We start from the raw sequence: 20,304 nt of genomic DNA on the forward strand, positions 1-20,304 counted from the left end.
ACGCAGAGAAAGAATCGCCAGAAGATACGAATGAACTGTGTAGGAGGTGGTAGGTACGACGAGTTGTAGACAGTGTAACAGCTGGTTTGATGCCAAGTGACAAAGGAAGACTGATGTGAAAGACTTTGATTACGCGTTAGAACGCAGACAAATAGAAACCTTAAGGGTGCTATCACAAATGACAGCTTCTATAGAACTGACGTACGGAGTTTTACAGCGTCAGCAGTAAGAATTTTCCTATGACGTCGTTATTTGGATGTACAAAAAATCTACCGACTGATTGAGTATTCAATAAGAGGCTGGTTAAGAGCTGTAATAATGCTTACATATTTTTTCTATATAAAGTTGCCCCCATGGCTTTGTGCTTAATATTGTCAGTCGGGTAGCTCTGGTAGTAGTGATATGGGGTTCGATTCCTGTTAAGGGCGAATGGAAAGTCACCGGTACTAGAAATAGATGAACCCAACGCGCAAAGTTGCTCGACCAGCTTGAAACAAACTTGCAAGTATTAAAGCACCTGCAAATTCATGACACTGCACCCTGCTGACGAATTTTTGAAGCGAAGCTAAGTTTGATTTAAAATACAAAGTGCAATTCTCTCTCTCGAGACCCCGTCTCTGTCATCTGTCACGATTTCGATTGTTTGACATATATTACAAACATTTCACAAAAGCAGTTCACTATGTTTTTCCCCTCTCGGTGCACCGAATCTTGCTGCAAATATTTTGGTGAATTAATAAAACATTAAGGGTTATGTTACTGAACCATGATGATGGTCGAGGTGCACTCGATGCGGATGGTGGTCGGTTTCTGATGGTTTCGGTTCATTGGTCGAGTAAATGGTGCTGGTTTTTTTAATTGTCTGGCTACTGGCGGTACTAATTGTTGTTGGTTGAGACATACTTACGCGGGCTGCCGGATCATTTGAAGGTAATTTTTTGAGAGCAGTGCGTTCATTCTTCGTTTGGTGGTAAAGCTCATGAGCTCCTTGATGGTTCGCGCTAGCCCACTTTCCTCGTAGAAATTTCTATTGATTTCCTTCTTCTCGCTGCTAGCTGATAATGGCGGGAGCGATTTCTTGATATCGGAACCGATATCCTCGATTGTGTCGATGGCTTTTATGCTACGTATCGTGTGTGACTGATGTGTGGTTGCGTCGGCCTCTTCCGAAGGACCATGTTTTTGGCAAAGCGTGAGGAATGCGTCTTCCAGGTTCGTACAGTTGAATCGCTCCAAAATGTTGGTTGGCGAGTCTTCCGCCAGCAGAATACCGTTTCGCATTAAACCAATCTGAAAAGTATTATTATTAGAGCAATTACCTACTGTGTATCCTCGCAACGAAACAGAGCATTGGATAATCCTGCTGCATTCTTACACAAGAAGCTTGTCTTGCTTCCTCGATGTAGTGCGTAGTAATAATCACAGCCAATTTGCTTGTACTTGTTGAGTCGACCAAATACTGCCATATCCGTTCCCGAAGCAAAGGGTCAAGTCCCACCGTCGGTTCATCTAAAATCAGTAGTTCTGGTTCATGGACCATGGCAGCAGCAAACGATACCCGCCTCTGCTGGCCACCGCTACAATTTCCGACGTGGCTGTAATTGATTTTCAAAGAAATCAATAATATTTTTTATGAAATACAAATTACTTTATTACCGTTCATCTGGTGGTAGCTCCAGGAGCTCTTTAAGCAACTTGTAGCGCTCCCGAATCTTCTCTGTAGACATTCCATAGATGCGGCCGAAGTAGTAAATTGTTTCCTTGACGGAAAACTCCTCCACCAGTGCTATGTCCTGTGGCATATATCCGATTCTTGGTCCCGGAACTCCTGAACCGGGTGTACCCGGTGTTCCACCGAGGACGCTGATCTCACCATCGTTTAAAAATTTACGACCCACAATACACGACAGAAGGGTAGTTTTGCCACAGCCAGACGCTCCGAGTAATCCGTATCTGAAAGCAGTGTTGCATTAGAAAAAAAAGTTATTAATAACAAATGGCGCCTATCTGTGCCATATTTATGATTTTTACTTAGAACCCAGATATGTTTTTTCTGAACAGCAGAAATGTACGAGTAGAAAAACAGACGATAAAATGCCCGAATATGATAAGCGAATTAATCGTTGTTAACTAAAAATAAAAACAAGTCAGTTTGGGCGTCCCCACCATTGCGAAAACTAAACATTACGCTAAAAACTCAAATTTACGAAGCTCCACTCCTAAAAAGTCATATTTTAAGACTGCGGTCCAAATGAAACAAATCATGACGACAGAGGGAATCAGTTTCCGAAAACCGCCGATAAACTGGTCTTCTTCCTCCCAGCCACGGTGGTCTTTGACCTTGCTGTCTACGACGAAACGGGCTGTAACTATGAAAAACACCGCTCTCAGGTTACGGTTACCTGCAATCCTCGTCTCGAATGAAGCAGTAGACAAGATGTGTTGAATTTTGTTTCAATGTCAAGGCTGCTTTAGCTTTCACTTTGTGTTGAAAGAGGTGAACTGAACTTGATCGTTCGTTCGAACGAAATCTGTTATCCAATCACGTTATGGTTAGCGGTGTGGGTGGATTGCATATTTCGTTTCTGGCTTCTTTTTTTACTACTGGTTGTTATGAGACCATTTACTGCCGGAAGCGATAGCGGCTTTTGCCGGTCTAAGGTGGAGCAGTTTTAATTGGTATAGTTTTTACGAAACTTTTCACGCGACCTAGCTGATAAACGCGAGTCTTTTTAGGCAAATCGAAGAATAAATGTTGTTATTAAAAATATCTTTCGAACTAAAACATTTTTCTGTGATTTTAATGTGTGACGTGGTCTATTGACACGTAATTTTCTTATTTCGTGGTTTTGTCACGATTTGCTGTGCGTGGATATTACCCCGCGTAAAAAATGTTTGTAAAATAATTATTTGGCGCGATTATATCATCGACGAATTTGTTTTATGTTCAATTGGGTCAAGTGGATTAGAGGCATTGTGAGTCAGTTTATGAAAAATTAATTTGATATCTTGAATCGTAACCAATGTAATTCAAATGTAATTTAATTTTATTTTTTGGACGTAGGACTACGTCAAAAAAAATTGATTTCTATTCTATCTATATGGAGGAGCACTTTAGAAAAACGAAAAGGGAACATGTAACGAAAAGTGGTTATAGTTTGCACGCTTATAACTCAGTCATCCGTCAATAGATTCTAGAGATATTGGTATCAACTGATTGGAAATTTAAAAGAAATCCATTACAACACAGTAGATTACATGTTTCCCTAACAGACGTTTAATAATTGAGAAAATATTAGACGATTATTCATCATTTCATTATTTTCATTTTTTCCCACGTCAATGCTTCCCTAGCACGGATGACAGAAATATGTAGAAGATGTGCTATAGGTTAAGTTCCTTTATGATTAGATTTAATTTACGCCCTAGCTGTTGCAGCTTCCCCGGATAAGGCAACGAAGACATCCAAATTCACCAAGCGAGACGCCAACAAACCGAAGAATCCATCGACTCATCCGCCAGCGAACGATATGGTTTTGGCTGCTATGCCTTTTGCTGCGCATCGTCATTCGGTCACGACACATCGGTTGTAGGGAAAGACGGGGTAAGACGGCCCCCCTAAGCAATTAAATTGCTAGCATAAAATGTGTTTGAAAGTTCGCGTTTTCTTGTGTCACACATGAATAAGCATTTATTTACCTTCCATTAAAAATTATACAATTATTTATTTTGTGTATTTTCCCACGATTTTTTTCAACTTTTGAACCGTCTAAAATCATGCGTCATTTTTCAGGCGGGGTAAGACGGACCATGACGGAGTTAGACGTATGCGTTTTCAGAGTTTCAAAACTAACTTCAATAGTATTTACTCAACAAAACAATTTTTTAAAGATTTTCCAAAAAATTGCATAAAATTAGCTTGTAACTAGTGCGAGTCTCATTGTTGGCGTATCGTTACGTACTTTAATCTGCCGACGAAGAGTTGTCTTGGGAATTCCGAATGTGGTAAATGCTGTCCTGACCTGATATCTTCTTCTTCAGCAGCATAGAGCCGGGGTGGCTCGTGCTGTTTCAAGCACTCGTCTCCATTCAACTCGGTCTTGGGCCACTCGTCGCCAATTTCCTAGTCGTCTCAGAAGTCGCAAATCGCTTTCGACCTGGTCGAGCCATCGTGCACGTTGGGCCCCCCTGTTCCTGGTGCCGGTGGGGTTGTTGAAGAGGACTATTTTCGCCGCACTGTCGTCCGGCATCCTTACGACGTGTCCGGCCCACCGTAGCTTGCTAACTTTCGCTAGATGTACGATGGGAGTCTCCCCAAGCAGTGCCTGCAGCTCGTGATTCAAACGCCTTCGCCACTCTCCGCTTTCAGTTTGTACTCCGCCAAATATCGTCCGCAGCACTTTCCGCTCAAACACGGCAAGGGCGCGTATGTCCTCCGTAAGCAGCGTCACGGCTTCAAGTCCATATAGAACTACCGGTCTAATAATGGTTTTGTACATTGTTAGCTTCGTGCGGCGGCGTATGCTTCCTGATCGTAGCGTTCTACGAAGGGCAAAGTAGGCCCGATTTCCCGCTTGGATGCGCCGCTGGATCTCCTTACTAGTGTAATTGTCCGCGGTCACCAGCGATCCCAAATACACGAACTCCTCTACCACTTCTAGTTCGTCGCCGTCAACGGTTACCGTCCGTGGGAGGCGCGCATTTGTTTCCTTTGAGCCTCTTCCTTTCATGTATTTGGTCTTCGACGCATTTATTTTTAGCCCAATTCTCCTAGACTCCGCTTTCAGTCTGGCGTAGATTGCCTCCGCCGTCGCAAAGTTCCTGGCAATGATATCGAAGTCATCTGCAAAGCCTAGAAGTTGGCTACTCTTGGTAAAAATCGTGCCTCTCGTTTCGATGCCCGCTCGTCGGATCACCCCCTCAAGAGCGATGTTGAACAGCACGCAGGATAGACCGTCACCTTGTCTCAATCCTCGTCGCGTCTCGAAGGGACTCGAGAGTGTCCCAGAGATGCGTACGAAACACATCACTCGATCCAATGTAGCTCTGATCAGTCGCGTCAGTTTGTCCGGAAAACCGTATTCGTGCATTATCTGCCATAGCTTGTCTCGATCGACTGTATCGTATGCTGCTTTGAAATCAATAAAGATGTGATGCGTGGGCACGTTGTACTCCCGACATTTCTGCAAGATCTGTCGGATAGTAAAAATTTGGTCCGTAGTTGCGCGAGCCCCCATGAAACCCGCCTGATAATTCCCTGCGAAACCTTGTGCTATCGGTGACAGCCGGCGTAACAGGATATGGGAGAGTACCTTGTAGGCGGCATTTACCAGCGTAATACCACGATAGTTGCAGCAGTCTAGCCGATCACCCTTTTTGTAGATGGGACAAGCCACTCCTTCCATCCATTCCTCCGGTAGCTTTTCCTCCTCCCAAATCTTCGAAATAACCCAGTGTAGAGCCTTTGCTAGCGTTTCTCCGCCATGTTTATAAAGCTCTGCCGGTAGGCGGTCCTTCCCAGCGGCTTTATTGGTCTTCAGCAGCCTGATTTCTCGTTTGACTTCTTGGAGATCAGGCGCTAGGACATCACTATCTTCCATGGGCGCTCCTAGGTTAATTTCCGTTCCGCCTCCTTCTGCGACTTCGCCATTGAGGTGTTCATCGAAGAACTGTCCTGTCGACCACCTCGCGCTCGTTTGTAATTAGATTCCCTCCCTCGTCCCTACACATGTCAGGTTTCGGTGTGTAGCCCTTCCGAGTTGGGTTCACCTTCTCATAAAACTTGCGCGTATCATTAGCTCGGAATAGTTGCTCTAATTCTTCACGATCTCTGTCCTCCTTTTGGCGCTTTTTTCTCCTCAGGATCGTGGTCAACTGGTTCCTAGCTCGTCGGTACTTGGCCAGGTTCTCTCTAGTGGCAATACTTAGATAATTTTTCCAAGCATTTTTTTTCTCCTCCACCGCTTGTTGGCATTCCCCATCAACCCAATCATTTTGTGTACTCCGAGGCTCAATACCTAGTGCCGGTAGCGGCCTCTCCGATGGCCGAGCGTATTCTGCCCCAACCGTCTTCGAGGTTTGAAGCACCTAACTCCTCGGAAGAAGGCAGTGCCTCATTCAGTACTCGCGCGTAGTTCTCGGCAGTTTGTGGGTTATCTAGCTGCCTGATGTTCAGCCGAGGAGGGCGGCTTTGACGTGTCCGGTATACGGTGGACAGCTTTGAGCGCGCATGTACTGCTACTAGGTAATGGTCAGAATCAATATCCGCACCCCGACGGGAGCGTACGTTCGTGATGTTAGAGAAGAACCGGCCCTCTATGAGAACGTGGTCAATTTGGTTCATTGTACGTTGGTCAGGTGATCTCCAGGTGGCTTTGTGGATATCCTTGGGCGGGAAAAAGGTGCTTCGGATCACCAGGCCTCGGGAAGCTGCGAAGCTTATACATCGTTGGCCGTTATCGTTTGTGTCGGTGTGCAGGCTATGGGGTCCTACCACCGGTCTATACATTTCTTCCCTACCGACCTGGGCGTTCATATCCCCGATGACGATCTTGATGTCCCGTGACGAGCAGCTGTCGTACGTTGCCTCCAGCCTCGCGTAGAACGCTTCTTTCTCATCGTCGGTTCTACCTTTGTGCGGGCAGTGCACGTTAATGATGCTATAATTGAAGAAACGGCCCTTTATCCTCAATACACACATTCTCTCATTGATCGCCTTCCAATCAATCACGCGATCCTGCATTCCGCCCAGCACTACAAAGCCCGTTCCCAGTTCGTTGGTAGCGCCACCACTCTGGTAAAACTGGGCCTTTCCGCCACGGATCTTCCATACCTTCTCTCCTTTGCGACAGATTTCCTGACCTCCTGACCTCCTGTCCTGACCTGATGGACATACCTTTATCACTGAATAATTTGGCCTGATTCATCTGATCCGCCGTCTACTGTATCCACGATGTTTTTCTAATATACTTTCGAGGCATCTACGCAAACAAAAACGAACATCATATAGGAAATCCTTGAAACATTATTAGCGCTACAAAGCATGACCCTTTTACCCCGTGAAAAATGGCCCGTCTTACCCATAGTTTACAATCTTCACCATTTTGCATTTTTCACTTAAGCCGTAGTATTTTACGTACCTATTTCGACACACACAAAACAGGAATCGATTTACAAAGGTCAGCGATACGCAGAAACGTCGAAATACTCCGTTGTTTTGCAAAAATCCCTTAAATTTGCCGTAGGAGTCGGCGGCGTAGTATCAGCGGAATCGTGCTTACTATGGGCTTCACAAGCAATTGCGGTCGAGCAGACTAAGTGCCTCCTGCGCACCCAAAGCGCTCCCTGTACAAGACGCGTATTAGACCGGTTGTTCTTTATGGGAATGAAACATGGACAATGCTCGTGGAGGACCTGCGAGTGCTCGGAGTTTTCGAACGACGGGTGCTCAGAACGATCTTCGGCGGCGTATAAGAGAACCGAGTATGGAGGCGGAGAATGAACCATGAACTTACACACCTCTATGGCTAACCCAGTATCCAAAAGGTGGCCAAAGCTGGTTAGATATGAAGGGCAGGGCATGTTGAAGAATGACGGACAACTACCCTGCAAAGATGCGTCAAATCCGGTAGGAACAAGACGACCAGGAGCGCAGCGTGCAAGGTGGTTAGATCAGGTGGAGCGAAATCTGGCGGAACGTACTCGGTTCTCGGTATCCAAGGAATTGGAAAGCGATAGCCCACAACCGAGTTAATTGGAGAAACCTTGTTCAACAGGCTTTGTCTTAGGTCGACAAGCCTCCTAAACAAACAAACAAGGACCGCCTACCGTCAGAGGTTTATAAACATGGCCGATAAACTCTGCCAACGGCTCTGGATTGGGTTATTTCCAAGATTTGGGAGAAGGAGAAGCTACCTACCGGAGGAATGGTGGTTTGTCCAATCTGCAAAAAGGGTGATCGGCTCGACTGCTGCAACTGTCGCAGCATAATGCTGGTAGACGTCGCCACGGGGTTTCGTAGGGAATTACCAGGCGGGTTTCATGGGGGCTCGCGCAGCTGCGGACTAAATTTTTACCATCCGACAGATTGTGTAGACATGTCAGGAGTGCCACCACTTCACATCTTTATTGATTTCAAAGCAGCATACGATACAATCGATCGAGACTAGCTATGGAAGATAATGCACAAACATGGTTTTCCTGATAAACTGATGCGACTGATAAAAGCTACATTGGATCGAGTGATGTGTTTCGTGCGCAACTCGGGGACACTCTCAAGTCCCTTTGAGACGCGGTGTGAGTTGTGACAAGGTGGTTCTTGAGGGGGTGGTTCGACGAACGGGCATCGAAACCAGAAGTACGATTTTCCCCAAGCTGAGCCTATTCCTAGGCTTTTCAGATGACTTTGATATCATGGCCAGAAACTTTGCGACGACGGAGGCAATCTAAGGAGGGAGGGGTCCAGGAGGATTGAGATAACATACATCAAAGGAAACAAACGCGTACCTTCCATTGATAGTAACCGTTGACGGCGACGAACTAGAAGTGGTAGATGAGTTCGTGATTTGAGATCGCTGGAGACCGCGGACAATAAAACTAGGGAAGGGATTCAGCAGCGTACTCAAGCGGGAAATCGGGTCTACTTTCCCCTTCGCAATACGCTACGATCAAGAAGCATACGTCGCCGTACGAAGCTGACGATGTACAAAACCCTGATTAGACCAGTAGTTCTTTATTGACTTGAGGCTGTGATGCTGCTCATAGGGGACATACGCGCCCTTGCCGTGTTTGAGCGGAAGATACTGCACACAATATTTGGCGGAGTACAAACTGAAAGCGGATAGTGGCGGAGGCGTATGAATCCCAAGGTACAGGCATTGCTTGGAAAGATTTCTCGAGCGTCTGGCGAAACTGCGTAGGCTACGGTGGGCCGGACATGTCGTAAGAATGCCGAGTGATAGTGCGGCGGAAACATTTCTCTTCAACGACCCCACCGACACCCGGAACAGGGGAGCTTAACGTGCAGGTGGCTCGACCAGGTCGAAGGGGATTTGCGACTTCCGAGACGACTGGGAAATTGGAGGCGAGTGGCTCCATTCATTGTCGATCAAAGTGGATCGACATGTTATATATGTGGATCAAGTAACGGAAACGCTTTGAACACAGTTACAACACATTAAAGCTGATGTAGAGTTGATTCTGGACATTTCATTTAAGGTATAAAGCAAGGCAAGTATTTACAGTGAGTTAACTACTTACATGGACCCTCTGGTAACGCTCATATCCAGGTGATTTAGCACAATTTTTTTGTTGGGATCCTTCGCCTTTCCATAGAACTTATATCCCGAATGAACTTCGACAGCGGTCATAATGAATGTTTCTTTTTCGAGATATGCTGCAAAAGAAAACAAATCAGTTTTTCGAATCAGTTTTTAAAGTCTTACACGTGTTTGAGTTTTTTTTCTACGTTCAGCTCTATGACGTATGTATGAGCTCTATAGATAATGTTGGTGTAATCAAAGAAGATATGCGGATTTATTAACTAGCTGATAGGGTAGTTCAAATTCAAGGATAGTGATGCGTACTGCTGTGATTAAGCACCACATTGTTAATGTAGTTCAACTTGGTTTTAATTTTTGGGAACACTCCTCCGAAACTTTGTTTACCTTAATAAAAACAAAATGACTACCTATTAAACTTTGCTGGCTATTATCAGGTACCTGCAGTTGTGGCTCGAGCAGCACATTCTGGCCACTAACTTTGTGCACACGACACAAATAGAAAAAAATCGGAAAAAATTAGCTCTTTTTGCAGCCACTATTTAATGAGCGAAGCAGCTTGACTTTTTAGACACTCATTTCGACTCGAACATTCCATGCCGTGAAATTTCTGACATAATATATTATTGCAAATCGAACCGGCGGCGTAGATTTGAATAGAAGAAAACGGTGGTGTTGTTGACCTTGTTTCTGAATCAGCTGAAGTAAATGCGAATACCGACAGCGACAAACCGACAGCCAGCCATGTGCTGACTTTTTCGTTCACCAGCCAGCGAGCGCGATCAGCGACGGTATGCCCGCGTGCATGACGATTTCGTTCATTTTTCTTCATCGTCGCTGTTGCCGTCATCGTCAGCATATCATCATGCCTGCCGCCGCCGCGTCGCCGACACGGTCGCACGCCACCTCCTTTGCGAGCCGGTCAGGACCGACATGATGCATCCCTCATTCGGGGCATTGAAGTCTCTCGGTTTGTTTACGCTCATTCACCTTCGAAGTCTCCGATGGGAGACTGAGCGGTGAACTAATTTGAGTCACTAGTGAAAATACAACCATGATTCTTTTAATGACTTGTTAGTTTATTCACAGTGTAAAGTGGAACGAATATTTTAGTTTTTTAATATGTATAACCAATAAACAGAAAATTATTAGTGTTTAATGTTTAAGCTATAAAAATATCAACACCGGGATGTGATTAACAGGGCAATCTACTAGAAAATACTGTATATTTTCAATGATTATTTATATAAAGTTATAACATTATTTATAGAACATATATTGAAATATGAAACTGAATGAAATGCCACACATTCGATCGCTCCATCTCACTGACAGATGTCATTATTAACGTTCAAATAACATAACATAAGTACGATAAGCATTGGTAAACCTTTTGACCTCCAAGCAATCGCAATGTTGAAACTAATTGCGGAGTATAACTGGAACGCCGCCGCGATTATCACAAGTCATCGGGCCGGTCACTCGGCGATACAAAATATCAGTTTTTCGGGGGGGTACCCAAGGTCGTTCGTGTATGATATCATCGTAAAGTATGAGTCGAAGGAATTCAACATATGGTTTGCAACAATGGTGAAGAAAACCCGCTCGAACATTAGACTGATTTTACACAGAGTTTGTATGTATAAATGTGTGAGTGTGAGCCGTATAGTTATGTGAAAGCACACTCCTTATGCCCGAAACCCGTTATGAAAAATATTTAAATCATCTGTCTATTGCGTATTTTTTAAAATTATCGTACGAGTCTGGTAAAAAAATTGCAGAATTTTATGAAATGTTGTACATGAAAAAAACGCTGCCGTGAATGTGTTTATAAGACGGTTTTTTTTGTGAAGTTTATTAAAGTTCCATTTAAGAAATTTTTTAAATATTGTTTTCGTTCATAAGTCCATGCACGTGAATAAAATTTCGTTAAACTCTCCTGAACATGTCAGCTCAATGTGTATGATAATTTTGAAAAATACCCAATTCTTCGACGATGATAGTTCAAGGCCAAAAGTTTGTTGGCCGTTGGCGAATTTGTATTCTCAAAATAATTCAAGAGGAACATTCTGAATATTAACACCTGTCATGACATTTGTTTAAAATATGCATCGAAACTCACCCAGTGTAAATCTTGAATGCCGATTACTGTGAAGTCAATTTCAAATAGAATCCGACAATGAACTATGATGATGACGAAGATTCCGAGTCAGCGTCCAGTACAAAGATCAATAAAAAGCGATTCACTGTCATACGTTGGACGGTGTCTCTGAAGGTTTCCCTAATGCTAATTGCCATGACCGACTAAACTAAGAACAATCTTCGGAGTATGAACTTGCGCAGCTCTACGGCGAACTTAGTTTTCAAAAAGTGGTTAAAGCTGTAGAGATACGGTGAGTACCCAAGTAACCAAGAGTTCGAATAACGGTGTCTAACAAGGGTTAAACAGCTTTATGTATATCAATCTATAACTTGCTAAGCAGCGTCACTTTTAAGTAATTAACCGAACTTTCAATCTGTCTTGGGTTCACTGTATAGAATGCTAAGCAGCTTCGAAATAAACTGTCAAAAACTAAGAAAAAACAAATTTAGCAGCACTTCTATGTTCTATTTTTATACTTCTACCTAACTTCTATATTCGTTGCATTTGCCTGCTGTTGGGTTTGAACCCGGGTGTTCCGCGTTGTAAACCTATACCGATCCACTGCGTCACCTTTGTCGTATACAAGCGATGCGAATTTTGCCAATGAGTTGTTAAGTAAAAGTTCGTTTCAGAACTTGCAGCAGCTTTATGCAGCGCGAGTTAATTATAGAACATAAAGTTTGGAACCAGGCAATTAACTATAGTAGTGAGATACCGACAGCATATGCTACACAACACAACACAATAATGAAGAGCATTACATTCTAATTTATATTTGTAATTAGAAATGTGCGAGGATTAAATTTATTTAAGTGAAATAAAAATAATTAATCTCCAATAGTTTCAGGTTCTGCTGGTTTGATCACCAGAAATATAAACAAAAAAGCAGCACGCAGAACTTGTTAGCAACTAAAGTTACTTCAGAACTTCATGTAGCATCCTAATAGCTTTGAAGTATCTATGAAGTACTCGCAGCACTTCTTAAAGCATTAAGTTCCACGTATACTTGATATACACTACTAATCAGCATGAAAGTTCCACGGAACTGAATCTGAACTAATTATGAAATTTCGAGTTCGCGTGTCAAGTAATATTCGAACTTTTGGTTGCTTGGGTAGGGCATGCTGCAAGAATGCTGGACAATTGAAATAGATCCTCCCATTGAGATTCGCCCCAAAATTTTCTATCGGTCGCAGGAGGGGGACATTGAGAACATTGGCGGTCTTCGATACAATGTTTATCTACAGCTGGTACATCTCCTTCAGTGATCTTTTGGCAACATGGGTCAAACTAGGTTCGGCCAAAAAACCACATTCTCTTTCACGTGATACTCCTTAATGACCTTCCAACAACTTCCGGCAAGCACTTCCTACTGGATATCTCTCCGTTCACTGAGCAAGATCAAAAGCCCCGAAAGGAAGAACAGCAGCTGGGATATTCCCTTCTCGCTGACTCTCAGCCGCAGTAGGACCTTCTTCGGGAACCTGGTGTGCGAGATATATTTGACGTCATCACTCAGCCCCTTGGTGGGAAGCTTAAAGTACCTGCTCCCCTACCCGTCGTTGCCATCAAGCGTCAAGTAGATTTCGCCATTCTTTGTGACCACGATGTCGTGCTTTGCCGGAAAGTTGTAGTTCACCAGCATCTTCAACCGCTCCTTGTGAGTACTTGCCTGCCGCTTAGACACAGGGCCTCGACTGACGCTTTCGCATAAAAATGTCCATTTTGGTTAGGTATTTCTTCACCGTTTTGGCCGGTTGTTCCGACCTCTTGGTCCAAGGTATGGAACGGAAGCATTGCTGTCACTTTTCCTGCTATTCTGCTGCACTTCACGGATACGCAATACAGTCGGGCGACCGGAACCCGGCTTCCGATCGACGCTCTCGCCTTTCTCCAAAAGAGACGATGTTGTAACTGCCGGATCGGCTATACCGGGTGTAAGACACCCGGTTCAATGTTCAACTTCTTCGTTCCGAGGTGGAACCAGGCTTGACTTCCCAAGTAACAAATTAAATTTTAAGATGCATTTGAAGAGGTTTCCAGCATTTGCTCCTTAAAGCCGATCATAAAACTTTTAATTCTACAAAACTGGCATAAAACAGCCATAAAACCCTTATAAAACTTGAGAGGCCCACACTAAAGAAGGTTCTCAAGAATATTTCCCAAGGCCCTTTTAAAACTTGTAATTCTTATCGATATCTATTTCTAGTGATTTTTTAAAGTCGCTTAAAACTAAAAGAAAACCACCACAAGTGTTGATGATTTTATGGTTGTGTTGGGACGTTTTCGGACCTCTTTTCAGCACGCGAATTTATATGTATAACGCGAGCTCAAAGCTAGTTTTATTAATGGAGAAATTGTAATATTAGTAGTGTTTTACAATATTTGGGTATTTCAGGAATAATCAGAGTATGTAAAGTAAGGTATTAACTTACATTTAGTCTTCTACGGATATTGGTTGATACTGGAATGCCTTCTATAGAGCTAATTTTAATTATAATATTTACTACAACACGTCTGTATGAGGCAAAGGTTGTATAGAAAAAGAAAGAGGTAATTCTAGTGCGGAAGCTAGCGTGACAGATAGCTGTCAATAGGTGTAATTTGGCCTGTCGCAAAGTGTGACCGAACGAATATGTCAGTTGCATATGATCGCTTGGCAGTGGTGCCGTTCGGCCCCAACATCCCCCGACCCGTAATGCAAGTTAAGATCTTCTGGCAGTACTGCATTACTCTCTTCTTGCTCTTCCTTAGACGTCCCGATACCCAGAACCGCAAACATCGTTACTGGTCGACGTTGCACTCCGCCTGAAGTCTTCACTAGAACCTGTGTAACGCAATGATTGCGCGCTTTCATGACAGATATGATTTGTCCCCGCCGCCATCCATTACGAACAGATTTGGTCACGATGACAAAAGGATCTCCTACATTTGGACCCCTCGCCTCTTCGAACCATTTGGTGCGCATTGAGATTGTCGGCAGATTTTCACGGATCCATCGACACCAAAGCTGGTTGACCAGGAAGCCTCTTTTTGTAGGAGGAACTGCCTCCCAATTGAGATCACTAGAGAATAGCAAAACATCTTCTTTGGTCAGCCACTGCATCCCCAAGACACGTTTTATTTGGGTGCTGGTTTTTGATGGACTGGTATTAACTTCGCTGATATGCTCTAAGCCCGCCGTCGATTTAGATAGCCAGATTAGAATGGTAAACCCTCTTTGACTGTGCACATTTTTGCCCTCCTCGATGACCTCATGGGCCTCGTCTTCATTGTCGAAGCTCTGCAAATCTTCGTCGCCATATTGGCGATGTTGAATGGCTCCTGCTCGTGAGTACTGTTCGGCATACTCGGCTATATTCCGATCCTTCACAAGCTGCGCCGGGCAGGGCGAGCACGTAGCCCCAAAGATGGCCACGTCAATGATAAATTTCTTCACGTGAGGATCCGGTTCGCCAGGCCGGAGAAGCGACTGCCTATAACGATCCTCTCGGTTAGTCCAAATTTTAAGGAATATTTTCATGATATCTCCGACAACGGCGATCTGTCTTTCACGGAATCCGCACAACACGTCTAGTAATGGTTGGACTAAATCCGGTCCCTTCAGCAGCATGCTGTCCACCGTCGCAGCTGCCTCCCAAACGGTACGGATTTTAGTCGGTTTGTTCGGGTTGCGTTCATTGTTTGCTGGTAAGTTCCAAACACTGCGTGGATCAGCCGCAGATATCCCCTTCGTGGTCTTCTCTAGTACGGCTTGTGCACGTTTGTCACTGGTGGACTCAGGACAACCTTCTACTGACGCGCACATATGCAGATTGCAGCTATAGAAGCTTGAGCCCTTCGAAACGGGCCCGTAAATGGCCCACCCCAGGCGGGTTTTGGCTGCTACTGGCTCTCCCACACGACCCTCCCGTGTCCGTTGGGTGGTGGTGAGATTGGCGTTTTTGGCACCGATAAGAATTCCAGGAGTTTTGTATTCAAAATCACGCACTGGCAGCTTTCTCAAGTGGCTATAACGAAGGGCATACTCTTCGTAACGCATCGATTGGGCTGGCAGCGCAAGCGAATCAATCGTGCGAACATCTTCCAACGTGTATCGTGTACCCCCATCGATGCTCGAAACCTGAACTTTCACTAGCCGGGAATTGTTTTCCTCTCTGGTGATGTTGCCTGTCCAGCCCAGACAGAGGCGCTGTCTAGTTCCTTGAAGCTGCACTGCATCAGCAATATCTTTTTCCAAAAGCGTAACAGCTGAAGCTTCATCTAAGAGAGCAACTGTCTCGATGCTTCGCTCCCCGTTATAGAGTTTCACCGGTACCATGCGAAGCAGGGTAGAGCACGGAGTGTGATGAGCATTCACACCTTCCGATTGCACTGTTCGCTGACGATTTTCTCCATCCCGGAGCAGAGGCTTGGCTATGGTTGATTGGTTTGCTGAAGCTCCGTGTAGAAGTGGATGATGGCGCAATTCACATCCATTCTCCCCACAGCGTACCGATGACCGACACGGCTTCCTACCATGTTTACCGAGGCAAATGCGACACAGGTAAAATCTATGAACGGCTTTCCAGCGATCATCGCTATGCATGTTTTTGAAAATATTACACTCTTTCACCCTATGCTCCGTTTCCCCGCAAACAAAGCATGCGACTGGTGAAACAGTTCCAACGGACTCAGTACGCGGCGTCTCTACGACTGATTGATTGACCACTGCAATATGAGCATTAACAAATCTCTTAGGGTTTTCTTCCCCTTTCGACCTCACTACTTTTGGATCGAGTGTTAACGTTACTTCTGCCGCAGCCGACACTAACTGTGACATAAATTTACTGAACACGCGCAGATCGGCTGCCATAAACTGTCGCTTAAATGCCACCCAATCCAACTTTAAACTGGCAGGCAATTTATCTATTAATTCCTGCAATAGCACTGGGTTGGACAGGTGTGCGTGCTGTCCTGCGGCTTCTAGGTGGTCGCAGAAGTTCTGCACTGCCATCCCGAAGGTCACAATCGTACACAAATTTTCTGCCTTGGGCGGCGCTACATCTCTCACCTTCTGGAGCAGAGCATAAATAATTTGCTCCGGACGACCATACAACAACTGCAGCGTTTGCATCACGTTCGGCACTGAAGCGGGTAGTAAAAGCCGGCTACGCACTGCTTCCAGCGCCGAACCTCTCAGGCACCGTTGGAGACGACCGAGATTCTCTACGAAACTGTATCCACATGCTTCAGTGGATGTATTAAATGCACTAAAAAACATTGGCCATTCCTCCGGATGGCCGCTAAACGATGGAAGCTCTTTAGGCATGACCTGCCTTGCTGCTAACTGGCGTGGCGTAGGCGAAATATCGTCACTGTTAACCACAGGCGTCGTGTGAATGTTAAGAGGCACTTGAGGAGTTTGATAGTAGCTCGTAGGAAGAAAAGAGTGTGCATGTGTAGTGTGTGTATTAACATTTACTTGTGGTCTAAACCCTACGCTGTTACTTGCATATGGTGTACAAGTGACCTGTACTGCTGGTGTGAGGTTTCCTACGCTATTTGTTACCTGGTATTGCTGGTAATGATTCATATTCTGTAACTGATTACTACCAGGTTGACCCACCGAACTGATAGAAGGTGGTAGGCACTGCGTGGAGCTGGTACAATATGCTGGTACAACACGGGTCGCGGTAGTCGGCGTCGACGAACCCAGGCGGTATGCCTCTCCTCCAGGAAGAAACTCGTGCATGAAGCTCGAACCGTGACCAACTGCGTAGGCGCTTAACGATGGCTGCTCCATTCGATGATTGAGAAAGCGTGTGTTTGCAATTGGTTGCGATGTAGGCGCACTTTCCTCCACTATTGGCAGCACAACTGTTGATGACGGCAAGGCATGCCTCGCCGGAGCGGACTGTGCTCCCGCGACAGGAATCAGTTGCTCATTGCTCCTTGCAGAACTGGTAACAGGGACCGCTATTGCACCGGACGAAGCAGAAGATTGCTGAACGGGGCTGGCCACGATCTGGTTCAGCCGCTTAGACCAGTCGTTGAGACACCCGGCACTGTCTATTTCTCCTCCGGTAGCATTCAAGATATCGAAACGCGCGTTCCATGTTTCCTTTTCCAACAGCAGCAATTTTCGTTGAAGCTGGTTTTTATGCTCCAGCTCGATTTCCTTCATCAAGTGCGTCTTTTGTTCCTCAAGCAGTTTGAGGTTAAGTTGAGCACGCGGTGTGATTGAGTCGTTACCACTCGCTGCTACACCCGGTAATTCCGTAGCTCGGGGATTGGATTGATTCGTGCCGTCTTTCTCAGCAGTGGATCGTGAGACACACGTAGGGCACTTCCAATCTTCATCCACTTTCCCGTCGTCGAATCCAGCGCAGCCGTAGTGATACCACTTGTGACATTCGTCACATTGCACCATATCGTCGATGCTGTTAGCCAACTCGCACAGCTGGCAGTCAAATTGGCTAGTTTCCGGCATCCTGTATCGATTCCGATCAGCGTGTCCTCCAGATAAATCTTTGAGTTTATTGTTGGGACGTTTTCGGACCTCTTTTCAGCACGCGAATTTATATGTATAACGCGAGCTCAAAGCTAGTTTTATTAATGGAGAAATTGTAATATTAGTAGTGTTTTACAATATTTGGGTATTTCAGGAATAATCAGAGTATGTAAAGTAAGGTATTAACTTACATTTAGTCTTCTACGGATATTGGTTGATACTGGAATGCCTTCTATAGAGCTAATTTTAATTATAATATTTACTACAACACGTCTGTATGAGGCAAAGGTTGTATAGAAAAAGAAAGAGGTAATTCTAGTGCGGAAGCTAGCGTGACAGATAGCTGTCAATAGGTGTAATTTGGCCTGTCGCAAAGTGTGACCGAACGAATATGTCAGTTGCATATGATCGCTTGGCAGTGGTGCCGTTCGGCCCCAACAGGTTGTCTTCTGTGCAAGAACACTTGCAAGACAACATACACTTTTCACAGCCTTGAATTTTTTAAAGTGACTAACAAGGAAACATCACTATGGGTCACAGACTTAGAGCTTAACCATATACACCATAGTGTAGTCCTGTCGATCCAGAACATCACTGCACTGCTCGTATAGGTGTAGCCTATGGAACTTTTTTAAGAAAACTTAACTTGAAATTTGTATGGGAAAATGACTCAATGGAGGCGCATGGTACATGAATATCCTACATACACCCTCAAGTAACAGAACAAAAAGAAAATTATATTGATTGAAAAAGGATGATTTTATTATGCAACAAGCGTTTCTAAAATCACTTTTTGTCTACCTGGAAGTGTTATTAAACTTTTCTCCTCGTTACGCTACACTTTCCATGTTATTTTATACCGCACTTTCCGTTAAACGGGACTCCGCAGTTTGAAAGTGAGACTGCACAGAACTTGACCAAATTGCGACATACTGAAGTCACTGTCGTAAGAAAGATACAGAGCAACAACAGCATTTGGTGTTAGGGCAAATAATCCAGATTTGGCTGGCAGGCACAATATCAATTTAAATAATCTCTGACTCTGAAGCATTAGTTGTATTTGTAATAATTCGGAGTTTATTGCCACAATGTAAACAAGGAAGCTCACATTTTACAACACCATTCTATCCCGATGTTCGAGCACATCATTGAAGCAATAATGTAGCTCACAATGACGACGTCTCGAAAAGCAAAAAAATCGTACAAGATTCTTTTTCCTCAACCACGACGAATCTCCTTTCATTTACTACCTTTTCAACTATCATCTAGGGTCCAGGCGGCGAACTGATTAAAAGAGAGTCCTGTCTCAAGGACTTGGGAGTTCTCCTTGACTCACAGCTCACTTACAAGCAGCACATCAGCTACATCGTTGCTAAAGCATCCCGCAGTCTTGGCCTAATCATGAGAATTGCGAAAAGCTTCAACCAGTGTTGGGCACCGCTAATTCGCTAATTCGCTAATTCGCTAACCGATAGAATTTGCTCGATAATCGTGGAAATTTCGCTAATCACTAATCGCAAAATGCAAATTAACAGTTACTGTTTATTTTTGAACATATCGCAATAACTTGCATTGTAATCTATCGCTGTACAAATTATTTGTAATTTACATTTATTACATGGCTTTTCTTAATTTACCTAAGATCAAAACCTATTATAATGGATAAAATGCTTTACAGTTTATTAATTTTAAAATAAACAGCGGCATTTTATTTGGAATCATGGCCCAGTAACAATTCGGCTAGTCTGAGTATAAATTATAAAGTATAACTAGCGTTTCTCGATTGGTCGGTTAGCGAATTAGCGAATTAGCGGTGCCCAACACTGGCTTCAACAATATGCATTGCTTGAGAATTCGTACTCCGCGCTTGTCCATTGGACGCTGGAATATAGCTCGGCGATACGAAGTTTGCCTGATGCTAATTGGACTGGACACCCTAGTAATCAGGAGAAATCTGTGCCGAACAATCCTTGTAGCTGATATCCTGATGGCGAGGGCCGATTGCCCATGGCTTTTCAACCATATTAATCTACGAGCTTAACCACGATCTCTTCGTAGCAGAATGTCTATCTAATCTAATCCTCTAAGTACCGTTACGAAAGAAAAATTATACAGCAAATGGGGTCATCGTCGGGCTACAACGAGTTTTCAGCCAAGTGTCAGCTGGGTTCGACTTTTACCTAACTCGTAGAACTATTCGTGGGAACACCGAAAACCGTTCATAGCAATGGGCTTATCTTGACAAATAATTAATGAAACACAAACGAACTTTGTTTCTTGCTGTTTTATGCAACATGATACGAAACAAAGAAAAAATGAAGAAGAAAGCTTTATTCGGTTATCTAGCAGCAAACGTATCGTAAACATTGTTGAAAGTTTGCCAACAGAGA

At 44.3% G+C, this 20,304-nt stretch overlaps 1 protein-coding gene across 1 annotated transcript in view; it reads right to left on the minus strand.

Moving 5' to 3' along the window:
- The window catches only part of LOC128742760 (ABC transporter G family member 20), a 37,472-nt gene that overhangs the window by 9,594 nt on the left and 7,574 nt on the right, over nucleotides 1-20,304 (minus strand). The window contains exons 2-5 of the mRNA XM_053839214.1: nucleotides 9,259-9,394; nucleotides 1,657-1,953; nucleotides 1,376-1,595; nucleotides 908-1,290 (exon numbers count right to left, since the gene is read on the minus strand). Of these exons, the coding sequence (XP_053695189.1) occupies nucleotides 908-1,290; nucleotides 1,376-1,595; nucleotides 1,657-1,953; nucleotides 9,259-9,368 (1,010 nt within the window). The 5' untranslated portion in view covers nucleotides 9,369-9,394. The remainder of the gene's footprint in view (nucleotides 1-907; nucleotides 1,291-1,375; nucleotides 1,596-1,656; nucleotides 1,954-9,258; nucleotides 9,395-20,304) is intronic.

This window comes from Sabethes cyaneus, chromosome 1, assembly GCF_943734655.1.
Source record: "Sabethes cyaneus chromosome 1, idSabCyanKW18_F2, whole genome shotgun sequence".
Taxonomy (NCBI): Eukaryota; Metazoa; Arthropoda; class Insecta; order Diptera; family Culicidae; genus Sabethes; species Sabethes cyaneus.